Here is a 17,175-nt window from a genome sequence, read left to right as displayed (position 1 = left end):
TCACCAAACTTCACCGTACCGGTAACATCGTTGTCGAGCTCGGAGAAGGCTGCCTTGGAGCCTATCATGTGGTTGCTGACACCAGAGTCTAAATACCACCGCTGCTCCTGCTCGTCGCCTACACGTCCGAGGTGGACTTGGACGCGCGGTTCGTCGAGGTTGACAGCTTTTAGGGCCTTCCCAGGTCCTTCCACCGTCATCACCTCTCCCTTCTCCTCGGCCTCGACATCGTGCAATGCATAGAACATTGACATCAGGATAGTGGCCTCATCATCATCATCAGCTTACGCTAGATGAGCCTCAGCCTTCTTCTCCTGCTTGCGATTTGGGCACTCCCGTGCCCAATGGCCTGTCTTCCCACAGCACCGGCAGGCGTTGGGGTCGACCTGCTTTTTCTTCTCCGAAGAAGCCTTGCCACGGCGCTTGCCATCGCCACTGCGGCTGGAGGAGGCTACCCTAGAGTTCCTCTGAGCAGCCACTCCTCCTCTGTCAGCAGCAGTTTGCCGTTGTCCTTTGTTGCTGTCGCCTGCTCCAGGCGCTCGTCCACCGCTCGCAGATGGCCTGTCACATCCTTGATGGTGAGGGTGGACAAGTCCAGCATCGTCTCTATGGAGAGAGCGATCTGGATGTACTTTGTCAGCACGGAGTGGAGGTACTTAGAGACCACCTCCTCTTCGTCGATGGTGACACCGTGGCTCTTCAGCTTGCTGATGAGCGTCTGCAGACGGAGGGAGAAGTCCTCCACCGCTTTACCATCCTTGAACTTGAGGTTGGCATACTCCTGCTTTAGAAGCTGGGCCGTCGCCTTCTTTGCGCGGTCAGAACCGACGCGCATCGCTGCAATAGCCTCCCATGCCTCCTTAGCAGAGCTCTTCGCCCCCAACGGCTCCCTGTACTCCGCTGGTACAGCAGCGAGGATAGCCTCCAACGTTGACATGTCATCTTCCTCATTGTCGGTGCCCTTGTCAACAGCATTCCAGAGCCGTCGAGCTCTGAGCTTGACCTTCATGGTCACCGACCACTCTCCATAGTTGGTGCGAGTCAGCGTCGGCCAACTGGTGCCGCTGACCTCTCGCACCGTGCGAACAACGACCTCCTGTCGTGGCTGGGCAGCCACAGCAGTGCCACTGCTGTCGCCCATCTCCGAACCGTCCATCATGGCCAGCGGTTAGTCTGGCAACGGCGCATGTACGGCTCCGATACCACTTGTCAGCCCTCAAGATCGCCGACTGAGGTGAGTCAACCACTCACCAGTCTTGCCGACCACGGCTGAGCACGACAGACGTTGTCCGACCACACACTATGGTCAGAGGTAGAAGAAGAGAGAGAGAACAGAACATACACACACAGTACAAGCACCAGCGTTGGCCGGAGCCCTGTATAGAAGATGGCAAATCTGAACTCTCTTTACTGAGTTGCAGTGGCAAACTATTTATACAACTCTATCCATCTAGTCCTAGTACAGCTGTCATGTTGCTACAGTGACTAGATAACACAGCAGGACTGACTTCTGCGTCTGTCCCTGCTGTGGCTACAGTGAGGCAGGTGAGCCGTTCGACGCTTGCCTTCTACAGCGGCTACGGTACCACAACAGAGAGCCTTTACGGTGCCGCCTTCCCTTATTGTATGTTCACACAAGGAAACAGTAGATTATCTAACAGTCTGAAGCTCGCAATCTAAACTTCGATTCAGTTTTTGCTAGGATACTGGGTGCAGCCGGAGTGCTGTTAAAAATGTCTGCCGCTTGTGGCATGTAATAATCTCTAGTGTACTGAATGTTGAACTAGGCGTGCTGAGTGAACATCAGCTAATGTTCGCGCTGTGATTTTGGCTACGTAGGTCTGCTCTGCACTTTGGCTGAACCCTGTGTGTTCATACCAAAGGTGCACGTTTCGTTTGATAGCTCTTTAAGTGTTTCGTAGTACACAAACTCTTGTAATTTCGTTGCTTTCGAGTAATGAAATTCGGCTCTTTTGCCGTTGTGGAAAAAAAAGAAAAAAAAATGACCTAAAGTGTGGTAGTATCGGCATGGTATTGGCCACTATTGATAGTGTGATCTATGGTGTTGATGGAGGTGGCACGAAAGCGTTACATGGTATTACCCTCGCTTTCCTTTGAAGCTTAGCACTGATTTTTCTTTCTGTTTTCTCTGTACGTCAGCTGCTTACATGGGTTTATATATGTGGTAGGTTACAACATGGGACAGACAGAAGGCATGCAACTGGTTTCGTCAAGGACTGAAGGGCATATGTCATCACAAGATGTGGAAAGTAGGGGTGCTGAAAAGAAGGCTATGCCAGAGCAAGAACTATCTGTTACTTCATCAGATAAAAAGAGGTGCTTTGCTTGTCATGATACATCGCACAATTTGGAGCAGTGCACAATAAAATACAAACTGGTTCCTGTGGCACATCAGTGTAGCTATGCTACAAAATATCCATTTACCATGATTCAGCCTTCAGAGGAGACGGTTGAGAATGAGAAATTCTACCATCATTGTGTTTTGATCACATCCAATCTCAGTAACTTGGACCAGGGGGATATTGAAATCTGAACTGCGGAAGTTTTGGAAGCTGTCCGGTGACTGGGAGCTAAGGAGAGAATGCAGCAAGAGATTCCTGGCCTCTTTCAGCTCTGAGGATGACGTAATAAGTTAATTAAAGCATCCTAAGATAGAAACACTACTGGATGATAAGGAGGTAAACTTAACTGTAACAAGGTTGAACGAAAGCGATGAGGAAAGTCTTGACTTGATTGAAGAGTGTGTTTTAGTGCGTGGGGTTCGAAGAATATACAGAAACTGGAAGGAGTTATATCAAGTTGCTTCTGCGTTTGGAGTGTTGATTGACGTGGATGAGGAAAGTTTGGAAGCTGGAATAAGGAGCCTATTAGGCTCAAGATTGCACTAAGAAGCCTTGATGGTGCTCCCTTCTCTTACTACTTTGCTCTTGGTCAGTCTTCCAGACTGGTCATGCTCACAGTCGTACAAGACAAAGCAGAAGGTATACAACAGCAAAATAAGGAATCAGACAAGGAGCATAGTAAGGCCAAAGCCTCCTATCAAACATGTGTTCAAAAGAAGAGGTAAGAAGCAGTAAGTTACTGAAACTGAAGACATCCATATATATGGCAGTTTCAGTGATATGGGTCTTCATGAAACCCTACTCAAAGGAATATATCAATATGGTAAGTCATATGTTATATTTGTTTTCTTGAGATGCCAATTCCTAAGAATTATTTCTGTACTGGGAACATTTCATAGACCCGATTTTGTGCTTATCCAACGTTCCTGTGCAATTTTGTTTAAGGTTTGGAGAAGCCTACCCTTGTCCATCAAATAGGAATTGTCCCATTTTGCAGTGGCCAGAGTGTTATCCATGAGTCTTTGGGTCTGGAACAACTGTAACTCTTTGCACTGGAGTTCTTCAGCGACTTGATTATGGATCTGCAAAATGCCAGGCTTTGATCATTGTACCAACGCGAGACTTAATGTATGAGACTGAGAAAGTTATTGAAGTACTTGGTCAGTTCCATGGTGTTAAAGCTTATACTTATACTGGAGGAACGAGTTTCCGCGTGAACCAGCAAACTATGTCAAGTAGAGTTCAGGTTGTCATTGGAACTCCTGGATGCATTCTTGACTTGCTGGCAAGGGATGCATTGTGTAAAGACCACATTAGAATGCTTGTTCTGGATGAAGCATATGAACTACTGACAGGAGGTTTCAAGGACCAGGTTAGTTTTAATTCATTTACCTACCAGCTCTGTTGTGGTAATCACGATGAAATGGCCGCTATAAAAAAACCCATACTAACATAGAACACATCGTCCATATATGCTCTTGCTATGCTCATGCTACAATATGATGGCCCATATACTTCATTAACTTACTTATGACTACCATCTTTTCTGCAGACATGTAACATTATCCACTATCTCCCAGCCAAAATCCTTATCGGGCTCTTCTCTGCTGCCTTTTCCAGTGAAGCTCTAGAAATTAGCCACTGGTTCATGGATAAGCATGTGACGATTAAAGTGCCGAGAGATGAAGAGCTGAAGGATATCGGAATCAAGCAGTTCTATCACAAAGTTGAGAAGGAAGAGAAACTAGGAAAGCTGTATGCGCTTTTCAACACTCTAACTCTAGAGTCCGCATGAATCGTCAACTTTGTGAACACAAAGCAGGGTGTCAAGTCGCTCATACAAGATGTCAGAGACAAGGGCTACACTGTCTCGGCAAGCCATGGCGGTATGAGCCAGCTTGGCAGGGACACTGCCATCCAGGAGTTCTGGACTAGATCATCCTGTATCCTCATCGCCACTAACCTTTGAGGTACCAATCTGGGGCAGGTTCCCATTGTCATCAATTATGATCTCCCAACACAACTGATGTAGTATATCAGTCGTGTTCAGCAGCAAAGGAGATATTCTGAAACTGAAAGTGTGGCCATTAATTTTGTGAGTCCTGCCGATGAACGCATCGTCTTTTGATATCCAGAGGTTTTGCAACGGCCAGATGAGCAAGCTACCTTCCAATCCAACATTTGATCTCTTGGTGGGCTATGACGTTCAGAAATGTTCCTAAAGGTCTACACAGGTTCTTCCCGGGCTACAAGGAAGTTTGAACTTTGCCCTAGGACGCAATGTAACTGTTTCTTGTGATATGTGGTCACTTGTCAGCTAGACTTTTGCTGTTCTGTTTGGAAGACTATACCATGCAACATCTGCGTTTGTTTTTGGGATATCTCTCCGAGTTAAAAGAAATCTATGGTAACTGTCATCTAAATCCGTACTTTGAGCTCCCCGGAATTATTTGAACTAGATGTGGTGGTTGAAATTTTTAATTATCGCTTCTCTGGTAGTAATCTTTTTTCTTGTCATAGTTATAATATTAGAGAATTTTTACAATGGTCGTCAGAAAATGGACGGCTCCCGAGGACCGATCCGACGGCTAAAAGGACAGAGGAACCAATTAGATAGGCACCGAGTGCGTACTAAATGGTGGGACCATACGCACCAAGTGCATACTAAAAAATGGTGGGATGAGCCCTTAAAAAAAGATGGGATAATTCTATTTTCGAAATTGTTTTATGTAATTAAGGGTAGAATAGTAAATTTAGCCTAGACACGAACTTTGGCGCGCAGGCTCCGCTGCCACTCTCCCTGACCACCTCGACGTCGAACGCCCTCACCACCACCACGGAGACCGCCTTCATCTCGGTGATGGCGAGCTCCTTGCCGAGGCATATGCGGAGGCTCGCCTGGAACACCGGGTACTTGTACAGGCTCTTCGGCACGAAGGACCCTCTGGCGCCGGTGAGCCACCGGTCCGGGCGGAACTCGCCGTGGTCGACTCCCCAGATGCGCGGCATGCGGCCCATGGCGTAGGGGTGGTACATGACGCGCGTGCCGCTGGACACGTAGGTGCCGTCGGGGAGCACGTCGGCGGCGGCGCAGAACTTGGAGTCGAACTGCACGGGCGGGAACATGCGCATGTTCTCGTAGAGCACCGCGTGGGTGTAGTGCAGGTCCTTGAGGTGCTCGTAGGTGACCGGCGTCGAGTCGTCGCCGGCCTCCACGCGCATGGCCGCCGCCACGTCGGGGTTCTTGGACAGGAGCATGAAGAGCGTGGTGAGCGCGGAGGACACCGTGTCGCGCCCGGCGAGGAGGAAGCTGACCACGATGTCGTGGAGGTACTTGTCATCGACGGCGTGCGCGTCGCCGGCGGAGGCCATGAACCGGGACAGGAGGTCGTGGCTGTTGGTAAAGCCAAGCCGAGGACGTGGACGTGGACGATGGAGCAATTACCATCCTAACCTTCAACGCATAAAAATAATTAGAGCTAATAATTTACTTAGGAACCAAGAGAAACCAAGAAGTACCCCAATCACTGTAAAAGAGCTCATAATATTAATTATAAAGTGAAGTTACAGCATGTTAGGAATGATGTAATGCATTGCTGCTGATGAAAAAATATGAACAGAAAACCATGCAAGGTACAAACCAATCCTAACATCAAGTTGCAGTAAAATGGATTTTGCACTCTGTTTTCAGTGTACCACGTCCCTGCCCTCTGTCAAGTTGTAGGAAAATGATTTTGTCCTTTGTTTTTGTACTTAAAAAATTCGACCCACGGAGAAAATACCACCCTATGGTATTGTATTAATAAACTTCACGCGTGCAGTTAGAGAAACACCCTGGACCGCAGCTAGTCCATGGGCAATGATTTAAACCTGGGTCTGTTTAAATGTTTGACCTAGGCTGCTACTTAGCCCTGAGAAGGTAGGTCGTTCATTTTGTTTTTTTTTTGTTTTAACCCAAAGAAGAAATAGCTAACGGTACTACTTCCTCTGTCCCAATTTAACTGCACCTTTGTAGTTCAAAATTTGTGTTGAAACAAACGATACACGTAGACCTGAACGTGGCAGAGGCAGTGCAGCATTAGTCGGAATCTTTTTTTTTAAAAAAACGAACTGGCAGGAGAGTTGTCCACTATATTAAAAAAAAGTGATTGCCTATATAGACACGGTACAACCTCACATAAATTGGCACTGTATACCCACGACAATAATGTTAGAGTGAAAGGAGTGGAGATGGTACATGGGAGCAGTGGCCTGGCTTGTGATGTGAGGAGCTTGGGAGTCCGACCGATTGGCTGTTTTTTTCGCCATGGTACTCCCTCCGTCCCAATTTATCTGTCGTTTTCGGTGTCCGTGCCACGACTTTGACTTAATTTGTACAAAATATATGCAACATTTGTGTTTCCAAATAAATTTGTTAAAAAACTAGATTCAAAGATCTTTCCAATGATGCTAATTATGTATCATAAATAATAATATTTTTTAATATATATTTTATTAAAGTTGTTTCTCGGGAAGCGAGAACGACATATATTCTGGGACGGAGGGAGTAGGTTAGAATTAGCAAAATACTATAGAATATTTCACGACACATTTAGGGCCTGTTCGCTTGTAGGAATTCTGGAGGAATTTGGATGGTTTGAAGGAATGCTGTAGGAATTTGTGAGAGAAAAACACTGTTCTGGATGAAAAAAAAACAGATCAAGCCAGGTTTAAGCACACGCGAACGGGGCCTTAGAGTAAAATGCACGGGTGATAGTCAAACTTGTAAGAATGTGTAACTTAGGTCTACGAACTTTAAAAATATATTTTTGTGTCCTTAAACTTGAAAGGTGTGTAGCTGCAGCTATCAATAATCAATGTACGTACGTACGTACGTACGTGTCCACGAATAAGCAAGGTCACTATGGATTTGCCCCGGTAAAAACATGGGTCAATACAAAATATTTTGATATTAAATGAAACGAATTACATATCATAAAAGTAGGATTCAATGAATATAGTGATTTTAGTGTTGTCGTCCTGTCAATCTATTCTACTTATATTTGTCAGGGAGTACGTACGACCTCTCGTAAGGACGAGAACAAATGCTAGTTAATGACGCGACCCGTGAGAAGAAGCGTCAAATGGTAGCCGGCCGTTCGACGGCGACTGTCACAGATCAACAAGACACTGGAGTACTAGATAAGTTCATTCTACAATATCCATTGTTTAATCCAACCATGTGTGTTCTGGATCATGACAGAAATTACTGTATTAAGCCACCTGAAATACCTACTACTCTACTGCTCCCTCCATACTAAATTATAGGACGTTTGACTTTTTTTTTTTGACCTCAAGTTTGATCATTCGTCTTATTCAAAAAATTTGTATAAACATAGCCAAATTTAAGTCATTCTTGAAGAACTTTTATTAATAAACCAAGCCACGACAAAAGAAACGATATTTTGCACAAATTTTTAAATAAGACGAGTGATCAAACTTGTTATCAAATAAGTCAAATGTTTTATAATTTGGGGTGGACTGAGTAGTTCGTTCTTTTTTTCCTAAGAAAAGAAGAAAAAAAAACTCTACTAGTTCGTTGCAGAGCTACAAGTCATATATAAGCGATGTGATCCAGCGAACAATCAAGATTCAAGAAGCAACACCTACGTTTGCTAGCTCATGATACAATCCCCAGCAGCATTGAGAAAATTAACCAGCGAAGGTACCTAGTACGTATTGCTCTCTCACTCGCAGCCTCGAGCACCTCATAAACAAAAGCATGCGCGTTTTTCTTCGACGGCGAGGGCGGTGGAGACCTCTCAGCTCGGTCGTCGTCGACGTCGGATCGGAGGACGGAGGACCGCACAGACCCAGGTGTACCGTCTCGCTGGCGACCTCGTTTTCCTACCAAGGACTGGGTTGGGCGGCTGGCACCTTGTCGATGCGACGCAGCTGAGGCTGAGCGCGAAGCAGGAAATTACGGCACTGAGCCACGCCCAGGGTCGCCGGAGTTGATGAAACGCTTTGCGCGCTTCCAGAAGGGAATTCCTTGACCCACGTCGACTACACCCAGCCTGGAAGCCCACACACCTTCAGCGGTCCAGCCCCCGCCGTGGCGGCTGCGATTGAATTGGCACTAGTGGAGGAAGCATTAGCATGGATGGGAATATTTCATTTCTAAGAGGGAGTCAACTTGATCGTCTCTAGTAAATGGTATGCTAATTAGCCATTTTCAGATTTCCAGATGATAGGGATGTCTCTATTAATAGATAAGATAGTCATCTCCCTTGATAGTATTAAGAGGGGACTTGCTAGCATCCGGACATCTAATCCGGGAGTCTAGTGTCTGACGATGCCCATGCTGCAAGCGAGCGAACGCCCCAGCAGCATCGGACTTACGAGCGAGCACCCCAGCAGTGGGACCATGCGCGCCGCCTCCTCCTTTCGGCGCACATCCCATGTGCAATTTACTTTTAAAACATTCAGATATAACACTTACAACATAAAAAAAGACAGATGAAACACTCGAAACATGTGTCTGAAATAGTTGCAAAAACACCTGAAAAACACTTACACAGCATCTAGATAAAAAATTCATAATATATATGTGTGAAACATATGCAACATCTAAATAAATACTTGCAACATATGTCTAAAAGCAGATGAAACATTAGGAACAGACGCTTACAACATATGTGTACAACCATTGCAATATATACAATATTTCGATCTACTTTTGCAACATCTGTACGAGACACTTGAAACATATATCCAAAACAACTAAAACACTTGAAACATAGGCTTGCAACATGTCTGAAAACGCCTGAAACACTTGAAACTTAGCGTCGCCGACGGCCACAGCCTACCTGGTGAGGAACTACAGTGGCGCAAGCCTCCTCTTCCTGCCGACGGCGTGAGGTGGATGGGGGTGCAGGTGCATGCGTATGCCTCCCCTTCCTGCCAACAGCGCGAGGTGGATGGGGGCGCGACACGGGCACGCGAAGCAGCGCAGGAAGGGACCGGATGCGGCACCGCCGCGCTGGAGAAGGCCGGGGCGGACAGCCCCTGCGATATAGAAGGTGTGCAACGCTGTTTTTTAGAAGCACTGAAGCACACAGAGTGGAGTGGGGAGAGTGACGTCCGGGTGGCGGACGCCCGCTCCCCGGCATTACCATAATAAGAGAAGTGGTTTCTTCATGAAGCGCGTATCTATTAATCATTAATCGGCTATTCTCAGTTATAAATGTTACAAAAAAAATTTATGATTGACAATTATTTATGTGTGTACATAAATGTACATGGGCAAAAATAATCTATGCATGTAAAAAAATGGGGAATTATGTAATCAATAACTAATTATCAAAAACATCTATTATCTCTCTCTTTCTACTATTTATGGACACACTAGGTACCATAAATTTTTTATCTTTTTTAGACTCACATACACATCTACTCTTCCCCTCTTCTCCCACCATTTAGATCTAAATCTAGACCACCGTGAAGTAGTAAAAAGGCATAAAACAAACATAAGAGGACATCCTAACCTCTTACGGGCACCTCCTAAAAAAAAGATCAAAACCTCCTCAGTGAAAAAAATAGACTTTTTTCTGAAGATCTAGAATTGTTCACCACGCACAAGGACTTGTCCAAGTAGGTGAGCTCACGGATGTAGAAGAGAAGTGGGTGACCTCCTCAGTGAAAAATAGACTTTTTTCTCAAGATCTAGAATTGTTCACCATGCACAACGACTTGTCCAAGTAGGTGAGCTCACTGATGTACGTAGAAGAGAAGTGGATGTGCTTAGGCTAGTCTTAGTGAGGATTTCATGTTCTAATTTCTAACACACTCATATCTTATAATATTGCAGAAGCGTTTTATCCTCATCTCTCTGCTACTTCCATGAAATTTTTATTATATCCCCTTCTACCAATGCAATGTCAAGTTAGCATATCTAATGCTCATAAAACCCATCGATATTGGCCTTATATAGGCCACTTATTAAATGGCTATGAAACAAAAGAGCACAAGGCTGGTGTGAAACTAGTAGATTTTTGGGTACTAAGGTGCTAGATGTACTCCTCCATTTTTATTTCAACATCGTATTAGCTTTGTCTTAAATTAAATATTTATTTTTTATTTAGAAAATTATAGAGATTCATAACATAAGATCTATGCTTTAAAACTTATTATAAGAAATACTTTTGTAATATGTACTCCCTCCATTATCTTTTGTAGGGCGTGTGAAGAGATTTCACAGAGACAAGGAAGTCTAGGGGAGATAGGCGTTAGTAAATAAAGTGCACTAATCTGCATGCATGCAGTAAATCATCCAGCGCCATACAAAACTTTTGATTGGACGCTACATGCAAAGTAGTGCTTCGTATTTAGAGGACGAGTAATTGCTGAAGCTTTTGATTGGACGCTGGTTGGACAACACGAGCCTGGTTCGTGTGTCCTTAAACCCGGTTTAATTCATTTCTTTTTTATTTATAACCGTATTTTTCTCTCACAAATTCCTCCAGAATTCCTCCGAGCAAACGGGGCCATTGACGCCCTACTATAGATTAAAAAACTGAGAAATCTTCATACGCCCTACAAAAGATAACGAAGGGAGTAAAAAACTAGATTCAAAGATCTTTTAAATGACACTAATTATTTATTATAAATATTAATATTTTTTAATATATATTTAATCAAAATTGCTTTTCTCGACGCGAGACGCCTCGCGCTGATGCTCGGCCTCCGCCGCGGATTGCTGCTGCAGCAGCAGTCTTTTCCTAAACGCTAAACGGTCGGTCACCTACCGTTTAGCCATTATTTGAGCAAAACGCCCCATTAAACGGGTTAAACGGCCAATTAAACGAGATAAACGGGTGATTAAACAGAAACGGCACACCACTGTAGTGTTTACACAGTGTTTAAACAGGCTCAACGACCGTTTAGGCGAACAGTGTGCTACAGAGATGGCTCCGGCTCCGCCAGGGCCACGTCGTCGCCAGAGAGCGGCTGCACCACCTGCACATGGTCAGCGGCGAGGCCGAGGCGGGAGAAGATGAACGGCGCACACAGGTGGAGGCCCCGCGGCTCGCCCGCGGCCTCGTCGTCCCAGTGCCTCCGAGCGCCGCCGCCGCCGACATCAGCCTGGACGCGCCGACGATGGTGGCGACAACGAGGTTCATGGCCACGAACAACACCACGGGCGTGAGCCACCCGCGCGTGGCGCTCCAGGCCACACCCACCGCCCCGGCAGCCTCCATCATTATTGCTCTCGATGTCTCCGATGTGGTTGCGGGTGCAAGGGTTTTAATGGCATCTAGGCTAGGGCCTTGTTTAGATTATCCCAAAATTCCAAGTTTTTTCACTCTCTCTCCATCACATCAATTTTTAGCCATTTGTATGGAGCATTAAATGTAGGTAAAAAAAAAACTAATTGCACAGTTTAGTTGGAAATCACGAGATGAATCTTTTGAACTTAGTTGGTCCACGATTGGACAATATTTACCAAATAAGACGAAAGTGCTACTATTCATCGGGTTGAAATTTTTCTCAATCTAAACAAGGCCTAGGGGGCACGCAGGCAGGGTTTTTCGTATTTATTTATTGCCTTGGGAGTTGGGCCGGCCGGCGTGGGGGTGAGGAGAACTGGGGGCTGCTACGGTCCGATGACCGGACGGTACCTTGCGCCGAACAGGCAGCGCGCGGGAGGATTTGGTGGGAGGACGGTACCCCGCGCCGAAAAGGCAGCGCGCGCGGGAGGATCTTGTGGGAGGATTTGGCGCTGGTAATTAATTTGGACCCATCTTATCCATAGTTCACGCATGACTTTCAACTAACTAAAAAGGTATAACTAATAAACCAAACATCCAAATTAGATTCCGATTATACCATTAGATTTTTTAGAATAAATCCTTCAAAACAAGATTTCACATGGATATATTTGGATAAAATTTTATTACCGAACATTTATCTTATGAAGATAGAACATTTTATCTTTTATTGAGTAAAGACGATGTTCTAGGTTCAGAGAAAAATGTTCCGTCTTCGTAAGAAAAATATTCTCGATTTAAAACAATAGTATTCTAGTTTTAGGTTTATAATATCGATATTACAATATACATAAAAATAAATAAATACATAACATAAAAAATGTAGAGTAAAGCACAAGAAAAAAATAAAAACACATAATAAAGAAAATTTAAAAGAACATCACATGGATATTTTTTTAACATTCTAAAATATATCGTAGAATATCATATGGATACTAAGTGAACAACACTAAATACACCATAAAACATCAATAAATACATTATAGAACATTGCATATATATTGCGTGAACATCACTAAATACACATAGAACATTGTAAGGAAAATGAACCCTAGGCCCATTTACTTCGGATTTTGGTGTTTGATGACCAACACAACTAAATTGGACTAATGAATTTGCAAGTGATTATTTTGTAGTTCAATAGGGTGCAAGACGTGACTTGGACGAAGGCAACATGATGATCCGATGATCAACACCATAAGCAAGACCCTAGGAGCACAAGAAAAGACCCAAGATATCAAGTAAAGTCTAAGCACGAAGATATGAACCAAGTCGTACGTAAGATCGCGAAGAAACGAGCTCATAGAAGTGACCGGACGCTGGACCGGACGTTGGTGGAAAGTGACCGGACGCTCCGATCAAGAGGCTCGGCAACAGCAGGCATCAGCAGCAACGACCGGACACTGGCGGAAAGTGACCGGACGCTTCGATCAAGAGGCTCGGCAACAGCAGGCGTTAGCAGCAGCGACCGAACGCTGAGCAGCAAAGGGACTGGACGCTGGGTGCCAGAGTTCGGTCAACATCAGTAAGGTTTTAGAGAGCAGTTTTCATGACCGAACGCGTCCGGTCAGTGCTGACCGGACGCTGGTCAGAGTTCGGTTAGTGTAGAAAAGCAGGATTTCGTCCCCAACGGCTACTTTCTCAGTGGGGCTTATAAATAAACCCTCAACCAGCCATTTGAGCATAGTGGAGCTAAGAAAACATATCAAGGGTGTTGATACACTATTTTAGTGATCTCCACTTACATAGTGCTTAGTGATTCATTAGGTGATTAGCGTAGGTGCTTTTTGTGAAGTGCTTAGGTTGATTAGACCACCGCTTATACGCTTGCGCTAGGTTTAGGCTTAGTGTTTAGTGAGGTTTGCATACCTCTAACCACTTGGTGCTTGCACGCACCATTGTTGTACATCGGAGAGGCTTGTAGTCTTGTGAGATCACACCAACCGCGGTTATGGTGTGGCCGCCACCGTGTACTAGAGGGAACGAGGCCCACGGCGTTTCGGCCGGAAGCTTGATAGTGAAGACGGTGGGGAGCATCTGAGAGAGGCTTACCGGAAGACACATCGGAGACCCTCTTGCGTGTGGGGAAGGCCCGAGGTTGTCCATGGAGTTACCCGATCGGGAGCTTGGCCCTTGCGAGGGATTCCTTGTGAGGGGCTCCAACAAGGACTAGGGGAAGCTTGCGTGCTTCTCGATACCTCAGTAAAAATACCGGAGTCGTTGACAGGAGTTTGTATATCTCTACCTTACTTTTTAGCTTCCGCATTTACATTGATTGTATTACTCCTTTTGCGGTAGAGATAGCAACACACTAGCAAAACTGTAGTTGCATATTTAGATAGTTTATCTTTTGCATAGGTTTTGCTAAGTTTAGAAGAAGAGGCCATAGTTTAGAGTTAGAATTTTAAGTTGCCTAATTCACCCTCTCTTAGGCGTCACGGTCCCCTTCAAGTGGTATTAGAGCCGGTTGGCTCAATTTGGACCTTTGGCTTAACCGCCGTTGAGCCGACACTATTTAGAGTGGTGGGGATGGATACCTCTAGGCATCCGCACTTTTGACGGCACCAACTTCCCCTATTATAAAGCTAGAATGGCTTGCTACCTTGAGGCAGTTGATTTAGGTATTTGGAGAGTCACTCGTGACGGAATGAAAATCATTAAGAATCCCAATAAACTCATGAAGAGTGAAGAAAAGAAAATTCACTTCAATGCTAGAGGTAAAAATTACTTGTTTGAATCATTTAGTATGGACGTATTTAACCAAGTGTTTACTTTAAATACGACACATGAAATTTGGTTAAAACTCCAAGAGCTCCATTACGGCACATCTAATGTGCGTGAGCAAAAACATTATCTAGCTAAACAAAATTATGATTCCTTTAAAATGAATGATGATGAGCTTGTTCGTGATATGTATTATCATTTGAATCTAATTATCAATGAGCTCCATTCAATAGGACTAACAAAGCTAGATGATGTAGACATCGTGAGAATCTCTGTGCTACCACAAAAGAAATGTGCAAGCATCATCACCATCCTTCACAACATAGAGGACTTGAGCACCATGATCCCAGCCATAGTCATTGGCAAGATAGTGGCATTTAAAATGTCACGCAAGATGGGTCAAGAAGAAGCCTCTTCATCAAGCAAAGGCAAAGCTCTCGCATGTAGCGAGAAAAAGAAGATGAAGGGCAAGCAAGTTGAGACAAACTTAAGCTCAAGCTCCTCAAGTGAAGATGAAGAAGAAGATGAGGACGATGATGATGATGAAGATTCAAGTGAAGATGATCAATCTTCCTCCTCCACCTCCGACCTTGATGAAGAATCAATTAAACTAATCAATAAGATAGAGAAAATGATCCAAAGGCTCAATGTCAAGGGTGTGCCCATTTAAATTCAAGATATCATCTTCACCAATCAAATAAATGAGCAAAGAAAAAGAGGATGCTATGGATGCGGCGAGTTGGGGCACTTTGTGGAAATTTGTCAAAACAAGCCCACACCCAAGACAAAGAAGAAGGCATGCAAAAACCAAGCCCTCACATCAATAAGATCATGGGATGATTCTTCAAGTGAAGAAGAACACCATCACAAGAGGCGAGGTCGCAAGCACTCATCATCAAGCTCTTCTCGTGTGTGCCTTATGGCACAAGGTAACAAATGCTCACCCTCTAGTGAGAGTGATAGTGATGATGAAATGCCTTCTTATGATGAAATTGTGCAACAAAATCTTAATTATGCTAAAGTTTGCACTAGTCAATAAAAGAAGATCGAAAAATTAAAAGAAAAGCTAGATGGTTTACAAGAAGCATACAAAACTTTGCTTGAATAATATGAGAACTTTGCTATTCTCAATGTTGAACTATCCACTAAAATTGAGCAACTTGAGGCTAGTGCAACAACAAATGCATGCACAATCAATTATGGGCAACTTGTAAAGAAAAATGAAAAATTAAAAAAAAGTGAGTTAGATCACAAGATGCTTACAAAAGTTTGCTTGCTAAAATGAAAACCATGTGCAAACATTGTGATGATCTAACTAATAAAGTTGCTAATCTTGAAGCCGTCGGTACAACCCCCACCAAGGCATCTAAAAAGAAAAGCTCTATCTTTAACATGCCTAAAAAGGATTCTTCTACTTCTTGTAATAATTTATGTTTAAACTTATCCTTGTGCAACCAAGTTTATGTTGAGAAAGTTGTTGTAAACACACGCACACAAGAGGTTGCAAAGGAGAATGAACAACTCAAGCAAGAAGTAGCTCGCCTTACCAAGGACTTGACACAAGTGAAAGGCAAGGCGGAGTAAGCCCAACTTTATCAATATAACACCATCAAGGGAGTGAAGAAGCTTAATGAAGGATAAACCGCAGTTTGCTATGTGTGCCACAAGGAAGGCCACAAGTCCTATGAGTGCAAGGTGAAGAATGGGAGAGGAGCAAAGAAGAAAGAGAAAAAGCAAACAAGCAAGCTCTTCAACACCTACACCAACAAGGTGCATAAAAATGCCTCCACACCTTATCTCTTGAAGAAGAAGAAAAATGACAAGGTGGTGGCCATCAAGGTGAACAAGCAAGTTAACAATGGGGTCAAACGCTTTTGGGTGCCAAAGGAGATCATTTCCAATATGAAGAGCACTAAGAAGGTTTGGATCCCGAAAGAGAAGTGAGAAGTCCAATGGAATTCGAGAAACTTGGAGACTTGGAAGAAGTATGGGTGCATTTCATGAGGTGCATCATGATGGACAAGATCATTGCCAAGTGGGTTAGTGAATACTATGGATCCAAATTCCACTTTCCATGTTAGGTAACTAGATATTATTACTTTAAATTGGTACCTTTAAACACCTAGTTACTTTTCATGCTTATGTTTGCATTTGCATGCTTATATCCTTTGTCAAGCATACACTAGGTATATCTTATGGTAGGCTTGCTCGGTTTCATTCTTAACCCTTGGAGCAAACATACATGGTTTTAAATTGTTTAGAAGCACGGCACATAGCTTGTCTTTCGATTATTCATCTAATATGTGCCAAAGTCTAAATTGTAGATAATTTCTCCCGAATATCATCTTCAAAAATGACTCTCACACTCATGTGATGTCATCTTCAAGTCGTATTTTTGATTCCAAAATCAATGTGTATGTTTCCTACCAGTGTTCCATACTTGTGTGCACAAATTTAGGGGGAGGTTACTCTACAAGTTGGATGCTTTGAGACTAATATCTTTTCAAGCTTATCATATGTGCAGTAGTCTTATTGTAAGGAAAATAGAGTCCCTAGAGTTAAGCATCATACTTCAAATATCCACAACCAATTGCAAGTGGTAGAAATCAAATTGATTTCCACATATGGTATTTCTAAACCGATATCATCACGTTGATTTCATTTTGATATTTATATGCTTTCTCCATGCATTATATAGATTAAATTCTCTTGAGCAATAATTTACCAATTATGCATATGCTTTGCCTTCTACGATATGTATGCATATATTTAGGGGGAGC

At 43.8% G+C, this 17,175-nt stretch overlaps 1 protein-coding gene and 1 pseudogene across 1 annotated transcript; one reads left to right on the top strand and one right to left on the bottom strand.

Moving 5' to 3' along the window:
* The first annotated feature begins 2,197 nt into the window (after nt 1–2,197).
* LOC136465369 (putative eukaryotic initiation factor 4A-2) lies at nt 2,198–4,585 on the top strand (annotated as a pseudogene).
* A 511-nt stretch (nt 4,586–5,096) lies between these two features.
* On the bottom strand, nt 5,097–5,768 carry LOC136465367 (cytochrome P450-like; the record flags this gene model as incomplete). The annotated part of the gene is made up of 1 exon (XM_066464126.1): nt 5,097–5,768. A coding segment is annotated over one exon (672 nt), but the record flags the coding sequence as incomplete, so codon positions are not given.
* Between the last annotated feature and the right edge of the window lie 11,407 nt (nt 5,769–17,175).

This window comes from Miscanthus floridulus, chromosome 7 (assembly GCF_019320115.1).
Source record: "Miscanthus floridulus cultivar M001 chromosome 7, ASM1932011v1, whole genome shotgun sequence".
Classification (NCBI taxonomy): domain Eukaryota; kingdom Viridiplantae; phylum Streptophyta; class Magnoliopsida; order Poales; family Poaceae; genus Miscanthus; species Miscanthus floridulus.
The sequence above is the reverse complement of the archived record's forward strand: the minus strand, read 5'-3'. Positions and strand labels throughout refer to the sequence as shown.